The sequence below is a fragment of the Cupressus sempervirens genome, chromosome 6 (genome assembly GCF_028749045.1).
Source record: "Cupressus sempervirens isolate cs-2001-9-10 chromosome 6, ASM2874904v1, whole genome shotgun sequence".
Lineage (NCBI taxonomy): Eukaryota > Viridiplantae > Streptophyta > Pinopsida > Cupressales > Cupressaceae > Cupressus > Cupressus sempervirens.
Window position 1 is genome coordinate 438,113,906 of NC_143123.1, and position 19,371 is coordinate 438,133,276.

Below are 19,371 nucleotides of genomic sequence, written 5' to 3' on the forward strand. Positions count from 1 at the left end.
ATTTCTCTATGTTCTTTGCTACTTGGATAGCTTCTGGTAAATGTAAAGCTCCATATTTATCTTTAACTATTTTTTTTATAATTACTAACCTCCATACAAGTTTCTGCAAAGTCCTCAAAATTAGTGTCTAGTTCCAACAATACCTCTCCAGTCTTAAATGCTTGCCTGATATCTTCATCTAGTGAAGCATCATCAAAAGGTTTTCAAAATTGGTAGACTACTGATTGTACTAAATTAAGCTTGGTTTTTTATTCATCTTCAAAAATGTCCAGGCAGGTAGCATTGTAATACTTCTCTACTTCCAAAATTTGCTCTTGAGTTTGGTTTCTTTATCTTTGAATATCCTCATGTAATCCCTCCATGACTTTATTACCAAAAGCTATCTTCTCTATCCAATTATCAAGCTTATCAAGCTCTTCTGTTCTATATACATCCATGAGTGTACAATACCTTTGACCTTTTATTGATGTCAAAATCTATAGGTCTTTTGTTCAGGTATGTACCTCATCCATCAACCCAAAATCCTAGTTTACTATGGACATCAGTTTATCGCATTCGACTAAATGTAGTGTCACAAGTTCAAATTGCCCTATATTATTTGTACACCCTTTCCCTCAAAATTGTCATATCATTGCTGACATGATCCAAAAAATGAATCCATCTATATAGTCCCCTTCTCCTTTCTCTCTAGTGTCATAGCAAGAGTGATCTCTAGATGATCTAGGTCTATTGGACCCACTACTCCATGCAAATAGCCTCTTAGAAGCTCATTTTGTTTCCGTAGTAGTAGTAACTTGGAATCATCTTGGTTCATGTGACTGAACACCTCTTTTATGCCTATAGTAATCAATACATTAGCAGTATCTTTTGTGGGCCTTCCTAATAGGACCTCCTTGATTTGATAATCTTTAGGAGTCAAATCCTTAGTGTCAACATGTGGAGGGATGACTATGTGTGCAAGCAAGTCCTAATCTTGGTTCTTCATAATGAAGTCCAGTGGTCATGCATCACCTATAGGTGGCTCAAGATTCTTGATGGATTTTACTAGCTCATCCATTCCATCCTTTACAATTACATTCAACTACCTCTTCTATTGAACCATGAACTCCCTCTTTAGCCAAGCAAGTGTAGTGCCCATTGGAGACATATATTTGACCGAAGAGGGGTTTTGCACTACATGTCCCTTTCCCTTATCAATCCTCTCCGGAGTCTTTTCTCATTAAGAGAGATCACCAATTTGAGTCTCTGTATTTGCTTGGGCTAAGGTCCCAGACTCAATTTTGTGAGGAGTTTGTTGAGGTTCCTTATGTATTTACCCCTCCTCTGATACTTTGTCAGCTTGAATTTGTTGGAGCTCTTCTTCCTCCACTACCTATTCTTCTGATTCTATCATGAGAGGAAGTGGCATTGTCAATCTTTTATCTAGGAATGACAAATCTTGAGATGGTAGTGGTGGTAGGCCTAGGGGTCCTTGAGGCAAAGGTGGTAATTGGTTCCAGTCCTCTCCTAGGGATTGATTCATAGGAGTATCCCATATCTTCTCCCCCACCATCTTAGTGCCCACTGAAATGGAATCAAAATCCAAGAGGTGAAAGACATCTATCTCTTGACCCTCCATGTTTGTGATCCAGTGATGTTGCTCATCCTTTGAGGTAGTAACTTGAATAAGTTCTTTTGGAATAGATGGTGGTGTTGTAGTGGAGCTTCTCCTCCTTTCTTCTTGTATGGTCCTAGCCAAGTGATTCCTCTAACTCAAGAGGACATATTCAATTTGTTCCCCTTCTTCTTTTTCTTTAGCTCTGAGAATAGTTTCAAGCACCTATGGGGGAGGAGTATTCTTTTTCTTCAATCTTATGTTATGTGTACCTCCCATAGTGGGCTCAACCCAGGCCTTTTTAGGAGTTGAGGGGGAGGATTATTTCTCTTGACTTTCTGATGACACCCTCTTTTCTTCCTCTTCTTATTGTGGTTCTATTTCCTGTCCTGGTGGAGATACTTCCTCATTCTCTTGGACTTGAGTTGCCAGCTCATCTTGAGGCTCCACTTGTTCAAGATTTTGTTGTGGTTGTTGAGATGGCTAGGCTTGAGCTATTTGTTTCTTACCCTTTGCCCCTCTTTTCCTTTGCATTCCTCTATCTACTTCAAAATACTCAACTTCCCTCTCATGTTGATGAACCATTTTTGGCCTCACTAGGGATTGAGTCGAGAATGTTGGTATTGTAACCTTTACACCTTTGCCTTTGATATGGCATGTTGTGGCTTGGAGTGGAACTAGATCAAGTTTGAAAGGCTTCTTGATTCATTCCCTCATTATTTGGACTATGTGGTGTGCTCTATTATTGATGTCTGCATTCTCATCCCTACCAATCTTTGCATTCATGATCAATCTGTCGTAGATTTTATCACGATTGTATAATGGATCCAAGACATCTTCAGTGTCTTTCTCGATAGCCTTAAGCAAGATCTTCATTTTCAAGGCCTTTTCTGCCAGATATAGAGTCATTCTATAATAATCCCTTATTTGAATATCATAGTCATCTATTACATTCATACAATAGTCCTCCAATGCATCTTCATGTATGACCTACTTCCTTGCCAAATGTATGACCATCCCTATGTTGTCAAAACAAGGGCAAGGGGATTTGTACTCTTCTAAGGGATATTGATGCCACTCAGAATCAAAGGTTTTGATGTCTTGCTTCTGCTTGACCTCGAAAGCAACTATGGTGATTGGCCACACCCATGTCTTCTTGTGTTGTTTCCTACTCTGTCATATGCATATGTGAGTTGCCTGGCTATCTCCAACAAAATGAGCCTATTCGATGGATATCTCAGGAGCTTCTTCAAGTTCACTTGTGTGCCTATGACCCTAAGGTATGTGAATGTTTTGAACTAAATATAGTAGGAGTCGATCTCTATGATTTTTGATGCTGCCTCTATTGATATGCATTTGGCATAATCACTCTCTATGAATCAGATGATTACAAATATAAATTTTTCATTCACTATCATGTACTCTTTGCTTTGATTTGAAAGCTTCTTCTTCATTAGTTGAGGATATACCAGATAGGGCCATTCATTAGCATCTTCCATGCTACCATTTTTGTAAAGTCCTAGGTAGTCGATTGTTTTGGCTGCATATAAGTACATTGAATATGATGTCATGTAGAATTTGGGGTTGGCCTTAACAACTACTAGTTGCTCATCCATGTTATCACTCAACATTATGGCCTACTTAATTGGTATCTTGGTCATTTGGATGGTTTCTACGAAATGGACCATCTAGATATTGAGATGTCCAGCTGCTAGTAGACCCATGACTCTGCTTAGAGAATGATGGCGTATCCCATGTCATCCTTCATGTATCCCCAAGTCATGTCTACTTTGTTGACTTTGTGGCTCACTAGTATTTTATCAATAAAAATTGATGATGAGATTATCTCTTTGGCTTCCTTCTCATGTTCCCAATACCATCTTTCTGATCCTTCATAAGATATCTGTACATAATGATTGACTCTGGACAAGTGGAACACTTTCTCAATGTTTTGAGGTCAAAGGTCCAGGACTATCTCTCTTGTGACACTCTTGATAACCTTCTCTTCAGTGACAAGGTTTTTGGCGAGAGCCATGATGAGTTCTAAAGATTGTTTAGAAGTAGGATGTGACATTGTGTTGACTAACCCTAATCAGATGAGTTCTAACACCATTGCAGATCTTTCTCTTGGCTTGTTCAAAATGGTGAGGAAGGCATTTCAGTCAATGTGTCCAAGCTCAGTGTGTTTGATTTTGGAGCGTTCATCTTGAAAGTGAGATTTCTTTGGTGTACCTTGATATTTGAACACTATAGGTTTCAGAGCAATCTTTTTTGCTAGTGAGGATGATGAAGATACCATTTTATTTACCCAAGTACTTAGACATTAGTCTAGAAAACTAAAATTAGACATAAAAACAAACCCTAATCATCAAAAAACCTAACAAAAATTACCCAAAATAGTGAAAAACTAGTTCAATCCCCTCATAAGTTTTGATATGCATAATAGTGCACCTAGCGCACTTTGACAGGTGCACTAAGTGCATTGCATGGCCATTTGAAGACCATTTTAGCACAGTTGTGCACCTACACATGTGCACATTTAGATGAGGTGCGCATGTGCGGATGTGCACAACTACACACATGCACAAGGACAGTGCAAAAAGTGAGGGAGGAACTTAGTCCTTCTATGTTTGTTCATTGTGCAAAAAAGGTGTGCACATGCACACCTTGATGGGGTGTGCATGTATGCACCCTTATGTGTAGAATTTTCTTTGGAAAGGTGTGCATGTGCGTACCTTGTGGAGATACATACATGCACACCTTTCTTTAGGTTTTAGTTTTCTTAGTTTTAAGGTTCAAAAGAAAAGGTGTGCATATGAGTACCTTGGGGAGGTGCACACATGTGCACCTTTCCTTGACTCAGTGTTGTGTTAGGTTTATTTAAGTTTCTCAAAGGTGTGCACATGCACACCTTTGGTGTTTAACAATTGTTTATCTTTTGTAGGGTTGAGCACACCTTTAAGGGTGCGGAGGTGCAGTTGATTAGGGAGCACAGAGACAAGTGAGTGGAGAGGGAGGGGTCTCGGGTTTATATAGACCTAGACCCAGGGTGTGCACCCTCTGGAGGTGCACAAATGCGCAAGTCCAAAGGGGAACGAGTGCGCACCTGTGCACCTTGGATAGGTGCACATGTGCGCCAAGTGCGGTAGTGCACATTTATGCACCAAAACACTTATAATTTTCCAATTATCTCTTATTATGACACATCGAACTTGCCTAATCAGAGACCGAGGCTAGACCCATGACTCATGAGGAGTTCAAAAATGACCCAAGCCCCGGACTAGGGGTCTAGGAGACAAAAATTCACTAGGGAATCCCCATTTTGAGGAGAAATAGGATGTGCATTGTAAAACCACAACACATCCAAAGAAATCCAAAAAGGTGGATAAGAAAGATGAATCTAACCTAGGAAAAGTCAAAAATCCATATCAAAGAAAATATGAAAAGAAAAGAAGAAAGATAATATGACAATAGTTGAGAAAACCCGAGAAGATAAGGATTTTTCTGGATGAAAAAAGATAGTAGATCATACCAAAAAGCCTAAAAATACTAATAAGCAAGATGGGGAATATCAGGATGCCCATAAAGATATAGGAGATCACATTTCCTCCTAGAATCCAATAATTAAGGTTGGCTCTATTGAAAGGAATGAATATATGAGGAAAGATCACAGTAAGGAATAAGTTGGTATACTAGAAGAAGGGGAAATCAATGAAAGTGTTGGATCTCAATGGGTTCCATATGGTTTATTTCCCTTCTCAGTCCTTGATGGTAAATAAGTCTAGTCCCCTTGAGGGTTGAGGGAACTCATTTTTTGGGACAAATTGGTTTAGTGCTAAAGCAAGAGCAGTCAATAGAAGAATCATTTCAAGATGCTTAGTAGTTCAACATTCTTGGGGAGGGGGGGTAGGGTGGGGGGCATATTTGTCCATAGCCCATTTGTTGATAGGATGGAAGAGGAGGATATGCTCTCTATCTAAGATATTATTTTCTCTAACAACTAGGAGAGAGATACTTCTGATAGAGATACGAAGTTTGCAAACATGTATTGAGTTGATCATTAACATGAAGTGTGTATACTATGTTGTTATAGATGAACTCCGCTTTGTGATAAAGAGTTGAAGAAACAACATGCATGTCATGTAGAAATGGGCATCCTCAAATAATATTATAGCTAAGGGGATCAGACATAACATCAATACATGTATAGGTAAGATAATAAGGCTTGCCTAAATTAGTAAAGTGATAATGCCCAAAGATTGTATATGAACATCATCAGAGATGTGAATAGGAATCATGTCAAATTTGATAGTTGAAATATAAACCTTGATTAATACAATATGTTGATGCTACAAATATTAAGTCCTTAAGTAATATCAATTAAGGTCTTATGAATGGAATTACTATTGATAAGAAAAACAATTATAAGTGCATCATGTTGGTCTTGAACTTCTTTAGAAGTGTTAGGATTAAAGTGACAGAAATAACAATTGCATGCAAATATAACCACTATTTGAAAATAATAAATCACATAGCAGAGAACATAAGACACAAAGTTTTAATGTGGTTCACCCAATCCTTGGGCTATGTGCATCGAGTCCAATATTCTTATTATCCAATGATTACAACTTGATTTCAATTTGTAATCCCTTACAACTCAATATCGCCACAAGAAGTTTCAAACTCATCATACATTATAAATCCCTAACCCTAATCCATTTTATACAAACTTTTTTTTGCTTACAAAATTAGGGCTAGAATAAGTCATCCAATTGAAAAATAGCAGTCGGTACCTTTTATAATAATAAATTTGGTTGAGCTTTGGCACTACCCCCCAAAACCCCTTTAAGGGCATTGCCTCTCGACTCCACCTTGTAATGTGACAAGGAGTGCACATGGGGTTTTTCCCTTGGACTCTACAAGGGGCACTAATCCTTGATCATGTCTTAGGGGTGCTTCCCCCAAAACCCCATAGAATAATCCAGGGAAGGAAAAATAAAGACATTCAAGCACAACCTTCCAAAGGGGACCAAATTAGAGTAACACTACCCAAGGTGGATGCAAGGGGTGTTAATAGAAAATCTAAGTCTTTTTCCAATATGTATACACTTAAAGGATCTCTTTCTATATGATGTTCTTTCCCTTAAATATTACTTGATTTTATTTCTAAGTGTTTACTCAGTGCAAGTAGATTTTCCAATTGAATTGCGAAAGGATAAGATCTAAAACATCAAAGTAAGTCCTATTAAATGAAAAAATGAGGAATAAAACTCACCATGAGGGCTAATATGAGGGATCAATTAAAATATAGAAATTGATAGCCAATTTGTGTTAGAAATTAGAGCAAAATAAGATCTAAGACCATAAAATCAAGATATATTGATCCTAAAAATCTGGGAGCCTCTGGTAAAGTTTAACATAGAGGATCTAAATTGAATTAAGGGCCAAGTTAACCTAGGTTGAGGTTGAGATTAACCTCAACCTTCTCTACACCAAAAACCTAAAACTTGAATGTCCAATAGAAACATAAAACACTAGTTTTGAAATATGAATTCACTGCTCTAAAAACTTGTAGATCTACCCTACACACACACACACACACACACACACACACACACACACACACACACACACACACACACACACTAGAAAGAATGTAAAAAGTAAGAAAAATGTAAATGTTCACCTTACTCATGGAAGGATCTAGATATACTATCCAAAAAGATGTAGAATTCTAATTTGGGACGTCTCCACAAATGCAATATATCTATAATTTCCAAATTATAGATCCATGTATGTAAATATTCTCTTGAATGCTTGAAGTATGCATGCTTGAAGACTAAATGCTTCTAAAATGTTGGTGAATGTAGATCTACTTCCTTGATGACCGAATCTACTATCTCCTATGAAGAAAGAAACTAGATCTTGAGAAGGAAATGCGTGATTAATGACATAAAATGAGGTCCTTTGATGAATACTTTCTTTTCTGGATTGAACTCCTTGAATGCACTTTGAAATGTTGCTTGCAAATGATTGCTTGATGAAGTTCTTGTGGCTCATGTGTATAGATTGCATATAGAATGGGTGACCAGATGAAGTGAGAAGGCCTCCCTTTATAGAGATTTTGGGATGAAAATCACAAGGGCTAACTGCACTAGTTAGGAAACAAAATTAAAAACCCCTAAATGAACCCATGATTCTAAGGCAAAATACCTTAAGTCAAGGCCAACCTCAATCTCAACCCATGAGATTCCGTAAAACATGATGCTCTATGAGATCTTGGGGATGGAGAAAAATAGTCAAAATTAGACATAAATTCAAGGAAAAAATATAATTCAAGCATAAATGCACTTATGCACCTATGTTATAGGATATCACTAAAAGGCCTCCCTTTATAGAGATTTTGGGATGAAAATCACAAGGGCCAACTGCACTAGTTAGGAAACAAAATTAAAAACCCCTAAATGGACCCAGGATTCTAAGGCAAAATACCTCGGGTTGAGGCTAACCTCAACCTCAACCCATGAGATTTCCTAAAACATGATGCTCTGTGACATCTTGGGGATGGAGAAAAATAGTCAAAATTAGACATAAACTCGAGGAAAAAACATAATTCAAGTGTAAATGCACCTATGTTATAGGATATCACTAAAAGGGAAGGCTAAAAGGTCTTACAAAGTAGGTGTACATTTTTAAAGATGATACAATTGTAGCCAACTAACATATGCACTAGTTGTGAATTATATTAGAGGCTATATAGATTTAGATGAATATAATATTTGATTTTGTTTCTCTAGATTTTTTGGGGTTGGATTGTATTTACAATCTTAATTAGTTTATGCAATAATGTCCTATATGATTTTATTTGTTATGCTTATATATCTATGAAAAACTACTTTCTTTAACATCTATTTTTCATAGAGTGGTTAGAGAAACACCTTTGTTAATTTCTATGCAAGGGTTGAAGTTGCGAATGTTTTCTTTTCCTTAATCAACCTTTATGTCATTTCTTTGCACAATGTAATAATTATCCTTAGAGAATATTGATGTAAACATTAGCGATTGACTGATATTTATCACGTGTATAAAATTTTGTAATATATGCTCTTCATGTTCATTCCATGTTTTTGATCACTGACCTAGGAGATGTCTTTAAAGATAATACTTTAGACACCCACTTTAAATAATTTAGCACATAATTAATAGACCAATCATATTTTAAATTTGTTTGACTTAGAGTAGATGAGAAATCAATTTCAAATTAGGTTGACATGGTCATGTGATTGATATTGTCAAAGGAATAAAATCCCATTGTCAAAACACATTCAACAGGTGTAGATGATCAAAAGATAGGATGTGTGAATGTGCGAGGGTTAACGTTACTAGGTGGATTAATATTTTATGGATTAAGTGATACGTTAACATATATTAGGACAAAGCTAGAGTGATCACAATCCTAATAGGAAAAAAAAAGAAAAAGTCTACATGTTTCTCCTCTATAATGATATAAATATATTTTGAGCTTTAAATCGACTTCAACCAACACTTCTTGTCTTACATTACATTGTAAGTTTCAACCTTGACCAATATATTTATAATATTTGTTTAATTATAATATTGTGACAAAATAAAACATGCTAAATTATGCAAAGAAATACTAAAAAGAAAGAAAGATAGGAAACCAATATTTACGTCTAGTATTGTTTTATAATTCAACGTGGTGTTTACAACTAAAGTTGTGTTAAATAAAATTTGATATATTATAGAGTTAACTATAGTTTTCTTTAGGTCATTTCTATATGGGTGAGTATGATGCATAGATATAAAAATTTAAACATTTTATTATTTAAAATGCACAAAACCTGTTTTGATTTTTATGTAATTGCATTTTTCTCTATTTTTGATCATGACTGTACCAATGGACACCAATTGAGTTCGCTTTACTAGATGTGTTAGGTGACTTGCTTCCTTAATTTTGAATAAGTTAATTCTTAAATTGATTTGATATCATTTGACAAGTTGAAATACACTTGCAAATATTTATTGTAAATGTGTTTGTTTTTAAAATCTCAAATGATTCAACTAAATTAATATTTGTTCTTTTATTGAATATAAATTTGAACATTTATAGTGAAATTTACCAATAGTGACTAATACTAGTTGTAAAGAAGTTAGTTTAATGCTTAATTGAAATCAAATTTCAAAATTTAACAATTTGATATAAATTTAACTAAAACAAATTTAAAAACACAATTATATCTAAAAGATTAATGATTTATATTTACTTTTAAACTTTCTCACTTAATTATATTTTTCTTTTTAACTTAATATGAATCTTATAGACTACTTGATTTCATATTAATCTTTAAATCTTTATTATTTATTTGTTATTAATTTTTATGAACATTATACACCAATCTATTTGATAGGAAAGAACCAAATTGAAATATAATTCTATTGTACACCAATCTAAACATTCTATTTGATAGGAAAGAACCAAATTGAGGTCTAATTCTATTATCACGAGAGACGAGTCCTTAAGAACCATTCCCAAAGATGAACCAATAAAAACATTTTTGATGATGTCTGAGTTTTTAAGAATCATTCCTAAAGATGAACCAATAAAATATTTTTGATCATGTCTGCTCGATCAAAATAGATCCAAGTAAAATTGACTCGGCAACTAGCCATACTGTTGAATCTTACAATTATGCACCAACGTTAAAATTGATCGAGGTTCAAAAAAGGACATGGAGGGTGGTGCGGGCCGTTTGAGGGTCACTTGAGCAAACGTTTTTGGTAGAGATTTAGGCGAGTATGGCGAATTCAGCGGCAGGAGGAGGAGATCCCGCGTGGGTGGGAAAGAAGCCACTGAAGCGGCTGGGAGGCATGGCCGACGCTCTTCAAATTGCTTCTGATCTAGGTTTCTCTCTTCCTGCGCAGGTACATTGTCTCTTCTTCATTTCTTATTTCTATATTTTCAAAAATTCAAAGATCTTGCAATTCATAATAATTGGGAAATGAGATTATCCGATTTGTTGTCAGTTTCCATTACAAGATCTAACGTCGTTATTGTCAAAAAGTTTCCCATTTTTTAGCCGGATAAAAACATTTTGAGCATTAAGTTAGGGATGAAGCCCTCAAAGCATGATTATAAAGGGGTGAAACCCTTTTGAACATTGGGGCAGTGTTGAAGCTCCCCCAGAATCATTTTGATTGCCCAAGGAGGGAGTCGGCGTAGCGGTTTGCAAGGGTAGAATTGAACTTAGGCTTTCACTGTGATAATGTTCAACCTTTATCATTCAATCACATCCGCTAGACATTTCTCACTATTACCTATGCTCGGTTTTATTTTCATGTTTTGGTTACTCGATTACGAGAATTTCAGTTTATTTAAATTCACTATGAATTGTGAGCATTCTACTTAATTCTTTATTGTACAGTTTTTCGTTTTCACAAAACTACATTACCCATTCCGCCCCACGTCCCCCTATTTTTCTGCATTTGGACTTTTTTAATGCTAGCTATCGCAGCTATTTTATGCATGGGTCAAATCCCATCGAAACAGGGTTGCATTTGATGCTCACAAAGTTCAGGTTTAATGGTCTTAAAGGTGAGTGGGGATTCCGTCCCACTGAGGGGGAGATATCTGAGATAGTGGTGATGAAAAGAAAAGAAATTATTTTAATGAGATCTGCACCATCTAGCATCCTGTTGGACCACCAATACTACTTCAAATCGCTGAAAGGAAAGCTGCATCACATTCCAATACTCCTGAAGTTCCTATAAAGGCCACCCTGCACATGATTCTGTTCTGACTATTGGTTGAATTTATCCTACTCTTTTACCATTTTAAGTTTTAACCTCTGTCTTTCCAAACATGGATAGTACAAACTCCACCTTAAATTGCAATTTGTGTACTCTCAGGAACTGGAAATGGGGGTTACCTAGCAGTCCATTGAGGAGCTTTCCGGCCTTGGTGCAGCAGCTGATGTGGAGAAAATTCGGGATCCCTGTCCAAGTAAAGTGATCAAATGAAAGATTGTATTTTTTACTTGTACTACATAATTTATGGAATTCAGACAAATTACTGCCCTTAATTATGAGAGGAATAAAAACCATTACACAGTTGTATCCAGAGTCCAGACCTATGTTATTATGTTTACTCTTGAAAATGTTTATGCTTAAACTGAGTACAGTGAAGGAAACCAGGGGATGTTTCCCTGCTTTTGGAATGTTCTGCAGATGGGGGATGCCTTGTGAATGCCTCAGGCTTTCACGGAACTTCCAAACTCATCCAAAACATTTTTGAAACGTGGGGACGTGTTGGAAGAAAAAAAGGGATGACCGGCCGTCTCCAACAAAAAGCAACATCTTTAAATTGAACACAATCAAGGCTTTGAAAAAATAAAACTTATTCGTTGTAGGTGGGCTCCCACCGGCTAGGTCTCCCTAAATGAGGAAACAACCTCATTTGAATGCCATTTCATTTTATGTTTGTCAAAAAATATTGCAGCAGGATCTGAAGGAAAAACAAATTTCTTAGCAAGGTTTGAAGGAGCAATTGTAAGAGAGGCTGAATCCAGGGCATATTTGGTAGTGACTCACGAGACAACAATTTCTTGAAAGGGAAAAATTAATTTTGTACCCTTCTTTTCAATTTTTCCCAAAGCTTAAAGCTATAAATATCGATCATTTTTTTTGTCTGTTTAATTTATTTTTATTGTTTTGTTTTAAGTTAAAATTCTATTACATCTTACCAAAACTAACATGAGCAGTAGTGAGAATGACAGCAGTGACAATGAAGTGGAAGAAACTCAAATAATTGCAAGAGTTTCAGCCTCAATGATTCTGTGGAAGTGTAATAACTTACCCTTATTCTTTTTATATGATGCAAAGTCTAAAGTAATGAAGAATAACTTGCTGATTGAGCTTCAGATTACATGCATGATAATAGACTTGCATATACAAATTCTCTTGGTAACAAACTAGATGAAGTTGAGGTTTGTCACCAGTACCATTCAGTCAAAATAAGATGAGGAAATTGCCATAAACTAGATGAAGTGGGGGTTTTTCATGATCACCAATCAATCAATACATTAGCAAAGAAAGTATCATAGCATTACAAGAGAAAATCTTTCTTCTAACCAAGCATATGATAACTCAGTAAAAATATCAAAGAGGTATGATAAGAAAATTGAAATCAGAGTTCTGATAAAAATCAGACCTGAAATTATTTAAAAAAATCATTTAAGCCTGCCTAGAAATGTTAACAACACTAAGCAAGGCAACTTATGGACTTATGCGATTTTTTGGAATGATAGTTTATTTCCTATGTTCCCTGGGGACGCGTACCCGGCCTAAAACCAGGAGTTTTGGAAAGGGGACGTCCCGGGGACAGGGGGACGGGTAGGGGACGTCCCCAGCCGTCCCCAAAAAGGGAAAATTACCAGGGGACGTCCCCGAAACTTGGGGATGGCTGGGGAAAAAAAGGGGGACGGTACGGAAAGGGGACGCCTAGACATCCCCTTTCCGTACCGGGTACGGCCAGCCATCCCCAATTTTTTTAAAATTATTTTTAAAAAAAATTTTTTAATTTTTTTTTTAATGCAAAAAAAATAAAAAGTGAATATTAAAAAATAATTTCAATGTTCTTTACTAGGTTGCCGAGATGGGCCCCACCCCTCCAAATCCGGTAGAGGCAGAATAGGAGCAGCAGTCTGCTTCATTTTTCTGTGTTATGTTTTCTATGTTGAACGTCAAAATGCTTATGATACATTGATACTTGTTACTTTATGGCAACCCTCTAGCCTTTGGGCGAATAGCTGTAAGTATATTTAGATTTAAATTTAGATTTTCAGATTTATCATGTTTATCATTATGATATTGTTCGCTGATATTGATATGCATTTTGACAATTGAGTACTGAAATCGAATATTATCTCCTACATGGCATTCAAATGTTGTATGTTATGGTTCTATAGTGTTTAAATGACATGCTTTGTGCTTAGTTTCATATGAATGACATGTATATTTGCAAATTTCAATGTATATTTTAAAATTTCCCTATATATATAGCCGTCCCCCCCCCATCCCCAAAATCACCAAAAAAATTTGCCGTCCCAGAAACCCGTCCCGCTGTCCCCTACCATCCCCGTATTGAAAACTCGGGGGAACATAGTTTATTTCACTACCTTCTCCAAGTCTGCTCCAACACCCTCTGTTTGTGACAACAGTATTAGATTCACTTTTAAACCACTTTCCAATGCTTAGATTCCTCTTAACATTTCCTTTCCAAACCCACATGTTAACAAGGAGGTGGCACTCACTTCTAGGGTGATTGGGTATAATTAATTCAGCTCCTTACCAAAGATAAAAAATGGCCATTCAAAATGCATCGCCCAACAAAGAGGAATACCCAAAATGATGGCAAGTCCAATCATTGTAATATGAGCCAAAGTTCAATTCCTAGCTACTTAGCAAAAGCCCACCTGTTGATGTCAGTTTTGTACCACTACATAACATATAGCAATTGAATACTTGATATGAAATATCAAACACTCAACCCTCTCTTGAAAAGTAAATGCTCATGAAGAACATGAGAAAAAATCCAAGGTTCCTTACACCTGTGGATACTAACTTAGTTATATTAATGTGATTTGCTGGTTAATCATGTAGGTGGGCTTACGTTGTTCTTTCAAGGATGTCAGACTTTTGCTGTGATGGTGATGAATTTAGCTTTGCAATGTATACTACTGCCAAATGATGTTGATGGTGATGATGGAGGGAATGTCCACCAATAACGCTCTAATTTTCTAACTAGTTCCAAGAATGAATTCCAACTACTACACTACTTGTTGCTTTATTTCTACTCCTACGAATGGAAAGATTAGCAAATGGACGGGGATCAAATCTGATGAAAGCTTACTATTGGCGCTACCTCCATAGATCTAATGATTCAAGGGAAAAAAGACTAGATTACCACGCAATGCTTCCTAACAAGCTGCTAGGATACTAGTGGCCTAGTTTATGGGTCCCTATCAAACATCCACTAATATCACCATACAACTATCCATCTATTCTTGCTCTTGCTTAACAACTTTCTTGAAATGAAATCTACTTTAACAATTTTAATGGAATTTAAGTCTAACTATTGGAAGTAGAAACCATGCAATAACACCAAGTGTTCTTAATCACCATGCAAGACACAACAATGATAAGAGAAGCAATTTTGGTATCTAAGCAACAATTTTCTTCAACCCTTTACAAATGAGAGCAAATGACCTTATATAGAGGCCAAAATTACAACCAACGGTAGAGATTGAGGCAAAATCAACGGTCCAAATCGAATCCCAGGAACGCTAATTAGGGTTGCCACCTCATCGGCCAATGAGAAGACGCCACCTCATCAATGGACCAATGAAAAAAAGGAAAAGTGGCGACTAATGAGAAGGCACCAAAATGGTAGCCAATTAGAATCAGACACCTATCCTACCTAAGAAGAAAGGAGGATTTGCCATTTGGGCTTATATCAAATGATCCTCTAATATAATTCTACCCTTTTCTTTCATCTTCTTAGCCAAGGCAATGAACTTGGCTAGCCTGTCGTTGACTTCCTTCATGTGAGGGCAAGGCGTGTGCTTCATCTTGAGCTCAACTGAATTTATCATGTTACTTGTTGCTTGCAGTGTCTTCTCACGATCCTTATCATTTTCTTTCGCATATCCGATGAAGGCATTGAGGGAGGCAAGGGTGCCCAAATGCTTCTTCTTGATAGCAACCTTCCCCAATTCATCCGATCTCGACTTGAACTTTGCCCAAATGCTTCTTCTTGATGGCAACCTTCCCCAACTCATCCAATCTCGACCTGAACTCTGTCTCATTGACGTTCTCCTCTTTGATATCTTCAAAATCAAGTGCAACCCCAACATCGCTCATCATGGTTGAAATGGAGGTGTTAACGCCTGGGCTATGTTGTGCAATCTCATTCCGCATCTCTTTAAGTACCCTCAATCTGATGGTCAAGGCAACATACCAAGACTCCACCGTACTCATTCCTCCTCCATCCACTAACTTGGTTCTTTCCAAATATCTCTCCGGTAGCCCAATAAATGCTCATAGCCTGGGAATGGCTAAGTCCTTGACTGGAAGGAAATCCTTCCACTCCCCTTCAAATGTTCTGAATTTGTCTCTAATAGCCGTCAATGACCTAAATGTTGAGATAAAGGAAGGCAAGAAATTTTGCCCATCTTGAATTATTTCACTGATCCAATCTTTGATTTCGTGCAACTGAGCCGATATCCCTTCTATGTTGCTCCCATTGTCTTGCAGAAGGGCTGTCTGATGCAACTGTTGGATAGGTTGGCAATCTCTCCAATACCTCCAACTTTACAATCCTCTCGTTTGCCTTTCTCAACCTTTCTCTAATTGAAACTATGCCTTCTTGGATCTCCTCACATTCCATGTCATTTGTGATTCTTCCCAAGTTATGCTCTACTATCTCATACTCCTAAGCTACAATCTCATCCACTGCCTTGCTAACCTTTGGTATAGCAATCTGAACTTTTCGGTGACCCTCATTATTGCTCCTGATTACCTTTGCCACTGTTTTTGCAATTTGCTATTTTTCACTATCTTCCTTTCTAGTAACCCGTGAATATCTTCAATTGTTCGCACAATCACCACCTTGCCTCTTGGCATAATAAGCATTTGTCTTAACCATAGTGGTGCAGTGCATCTCCCTAAATCTAGATTTGTTTCGACTAGCAAAGCATCACCAATAGCCTCAGGTGCTTGGCTTATTTCCTCAATATCAATTGGCCTATCCTCTTCTTCACTAGTGACTATCATACCATCTCCGTGTTGGTTCTTTGAGAGAGGAGAGTATTTGGTACTGTTACTGTAACCACTTGATTCCGAATCAGAGCTCACCTCTACTGAGACCTTTTGTCCACTTGTATTAACCTCTTCGCTCCTAGCCTCAATTATGCTCTCCCTCGATAGTGCTGCATTCTGTCTTTTTGCTGGAGGCTCCTGATGTTCTTTACTTTTCTCAACCTCCAAATTTCTCTTCTTGCTCTTAACTACTATTTGTTTTTGGCTGCTGCCCCCACCTTTCTGTTCGATTGACTCCACTGGACCTTCTTCCTCTAGTTTCATCTCCTCATAAGTAAGGCGTACTTCCGACTTTGTAATTGCCTTAACTTCTCATTGTACCATGACTCAGTGTGTATATCAACTGTCCTTGTAACCGCCTCTAAGGAAGGATCTTGATGATCATCCCAATCTACTAGACTCAATTCTGTTCCATCCATTGTATCATAATTTTCCCTTAGCACATTTTCATCATCTTCCAGTTGATCGGGAATATCAAGGCCTCTCCATCTGATTGCCCTCATTATGCCCGTTGACAACCTTGAGAAAGCTAGCTTTCTCACATGAAAGTCATCTTGTGCATTGGCTCAAAAATCTTCTATAGTAAGAATATGTTTGAATGTGTTTTCGTGAGATGCCTTGATAAGACTATTAGGATTGAATCCTTGTCTTGCTCTATACCATCCTAGATGATACCATTCTAACTCCTCCGCAACTACAAAGGTGACAGGATTGGGGCAAGTATCATTTGCCTATTCCAAATGAGAAGGTAATCCCTGTCTCACCTTTAAGTTTCATCATTTTGTCATAATGCTCAAGTTGCCTAGACAACTCCAAAACTATCTTGTCGGGTGGGTACCTTGGAAGTCTCTTGGGACAAACTGTACTTCCTACTTTTTGATATATGTGAATTGCGAAAATTAGATGAACCAACTCCCATACTTCTTAACTTTTGCTTCCGCTCTCGATGAGAACCTCCTAGTAGGTGTCCCTTGTAATATCCTTACCGTCTTCATAGCAAAGGCATCATAAAACATCTTATAATCTTTGGTGTTGTGCAAGTGAAGTTGTGGATAGCACTCATGCACTAAACATTGCCCCGGCCCATTGCCAATCACTCCTAAGGCCTTAAGTCCAGGATGTTCATATAGTCTCGTAATCAGATAGAAAAGATATGATCCCATGTAGAATTGCTTTTGAATTTGTATTGTCCTTAGTTGCAACTCTAAATTTTCACTTATAATTCTAGCCCAATCAAATTTTCTCTTTCCATTTTCAATTTCATCAATAAAATAGTACATCTAGTTCTTGAATTTCATACATTGAGCCACACCCATGATTCGGCCGAGAAGTACAATAAGCTCGCCATACTCTGATTTAGAATCTAACTTGGTGAGCTTCGACGACTTGGTAACTCCCTTCTTGCCTTCGTGTAACCAATTCTGCCTTAGATGAATGAAGTAAGCATCATCATTACCATTGTTATGCCTTTCAATTGTACCATGTTCACTGTGCCGATTATCGGTGTCACTTACTCGCCTCACTTTCGAGAAGAAGGTGGTCTTTGGCATCATGTCTTCCTTGTCTTTTTTGGTATTCGTTCCCTTTGGGTTCTTGCTTGCACTAACATCCACATCCTAAACACTTATTTCTGCCCCTTCATTCTAAATGATATGGACTACACTTATCAATCACCAAACTTCTTTCTATCGATGAAATCTAGCTTATTTTTGCCTCTCCAAACCCTATCTCTACACTTATCAATCTCCAAACTTCAATCCTAGGGGTGGGACTACCACTTATTTCTGCCTCTTTGTTACCTTAGGATGGACTACACTTATATCTCCCAACTTCAATCTTAGGGTGGTCTAACTTATTTTTGCCTCTCCAAGTGTCCTATCATGAAATCTACACTTATATCTCTCAACTTCAGTGTATCAATGGAAATGATGAAGTGGTGGATGAAAAGTGCAAGAAGATAAAGGAAACGAACCAAGCAAGAACAAGGAATAAAATTCGCCTTTAAAACCAATCTTCACCTCTAAAAATGAATGAGAATCTTACCTTAAATCTGCCTTCTACCAATGATTGGGCCTCTTCAAATTCAGATCTGATCTCATAAATCTCAATCCTTCTTCAAAATGTGATGCCCTAGCAAGTGAATTACTTGCAAAAATCTGCCCTTTTCATCAAATTTCGTCTTCCTTGCCAAAATCGCCCAACTTGAAGGAAAATCGCTGCCCTAGGGCAGAAAAGTCTGCTCTAAATCAGAATTCCGACTCCCCTAATTCACCCACAATTACAAAAAATCAGATCTTAAATCACCTTGCCTCTTCACCAAATAAAATTGCCATAGTTGGAGGAAGAAATCATTGCCCTTGGAGGAAAAATCAGACCCCAAATTGCTGCCAATCTTGCAAAAATCAAATTTGCTTCTCCAAATTCACCTTAGGGTAGAAATCGCCCATCTCCAAGGAAGAAATCGCTGCCAAAGAATGGAAAATCAAACTCAAAATCGCTGCCAACCTTTGGAAGAAAATCGCTCAAACAAAGGAAGAGGAGGTGGAAAGAATGAGGAAATAAGAGGGGGGAAGCCCCTTCTTATATCCTCTAGTTGACCTCCAGAGTGGGCCGACTTGCCTCGAGGGAAACAAAATTTAAGTTAAACCCCCAAAGATGGCCCAGTTTTAAATAAAATGTGAAAATAACTAAGCCCTATAGTGAAATTGGCTCTTTTAATTGCTGATTTGATCCAAAATTGCAAAATAGAAATAAGGTAGGCCTAGGAGATGTCAAAATTTTCATTTAACATCGTTTTGGCAATTAAAATATCATTAAAATTGAAACTAGCAAGCCAAAAATCAATTTTCAATTCCAAATTACCAATTTCCTTTAACATTTCT

General features: G+C 37.2%; 1 protein-coding gene and 1 long non-coding RNA gene across 2 annotated transcripts in view; both read left to right on the forward strand.

Annotated features, from left to right (window-relative positions):
* The first annotated feature begins 10,075 nt into the window (after positions 1–10,075).
* The window catches only part of AUG2 (HAUS augmin-like complex subunit), a 156,098-nt gene continuing 146,802 nt past the window's right edge, over positions 10,076–19,371 (forward strand). The window contains exon 1 of the mRNA XM_089788468.1: positions 10,076–10,537. Coding sequence (XP_089644594.1) covers positions 10,412–10,537 — 126 coding nt within the window. The 5' untranslated portion in view covers positions 10,076–10,411. The remainder of the gene's footprint in view (positions 10,538–19,371) is intronic.
* Positions 11,208–11,732, forward strand: LOC149552932 (uncharacterized). The gene is made up of 2 exons (XR_016352983.1): positions 11,208–11,418; positions 11,522–11,732. It is a non-coding gene; the product is annotated as an uncharacterized LOC149552932 (long non-coding RNA).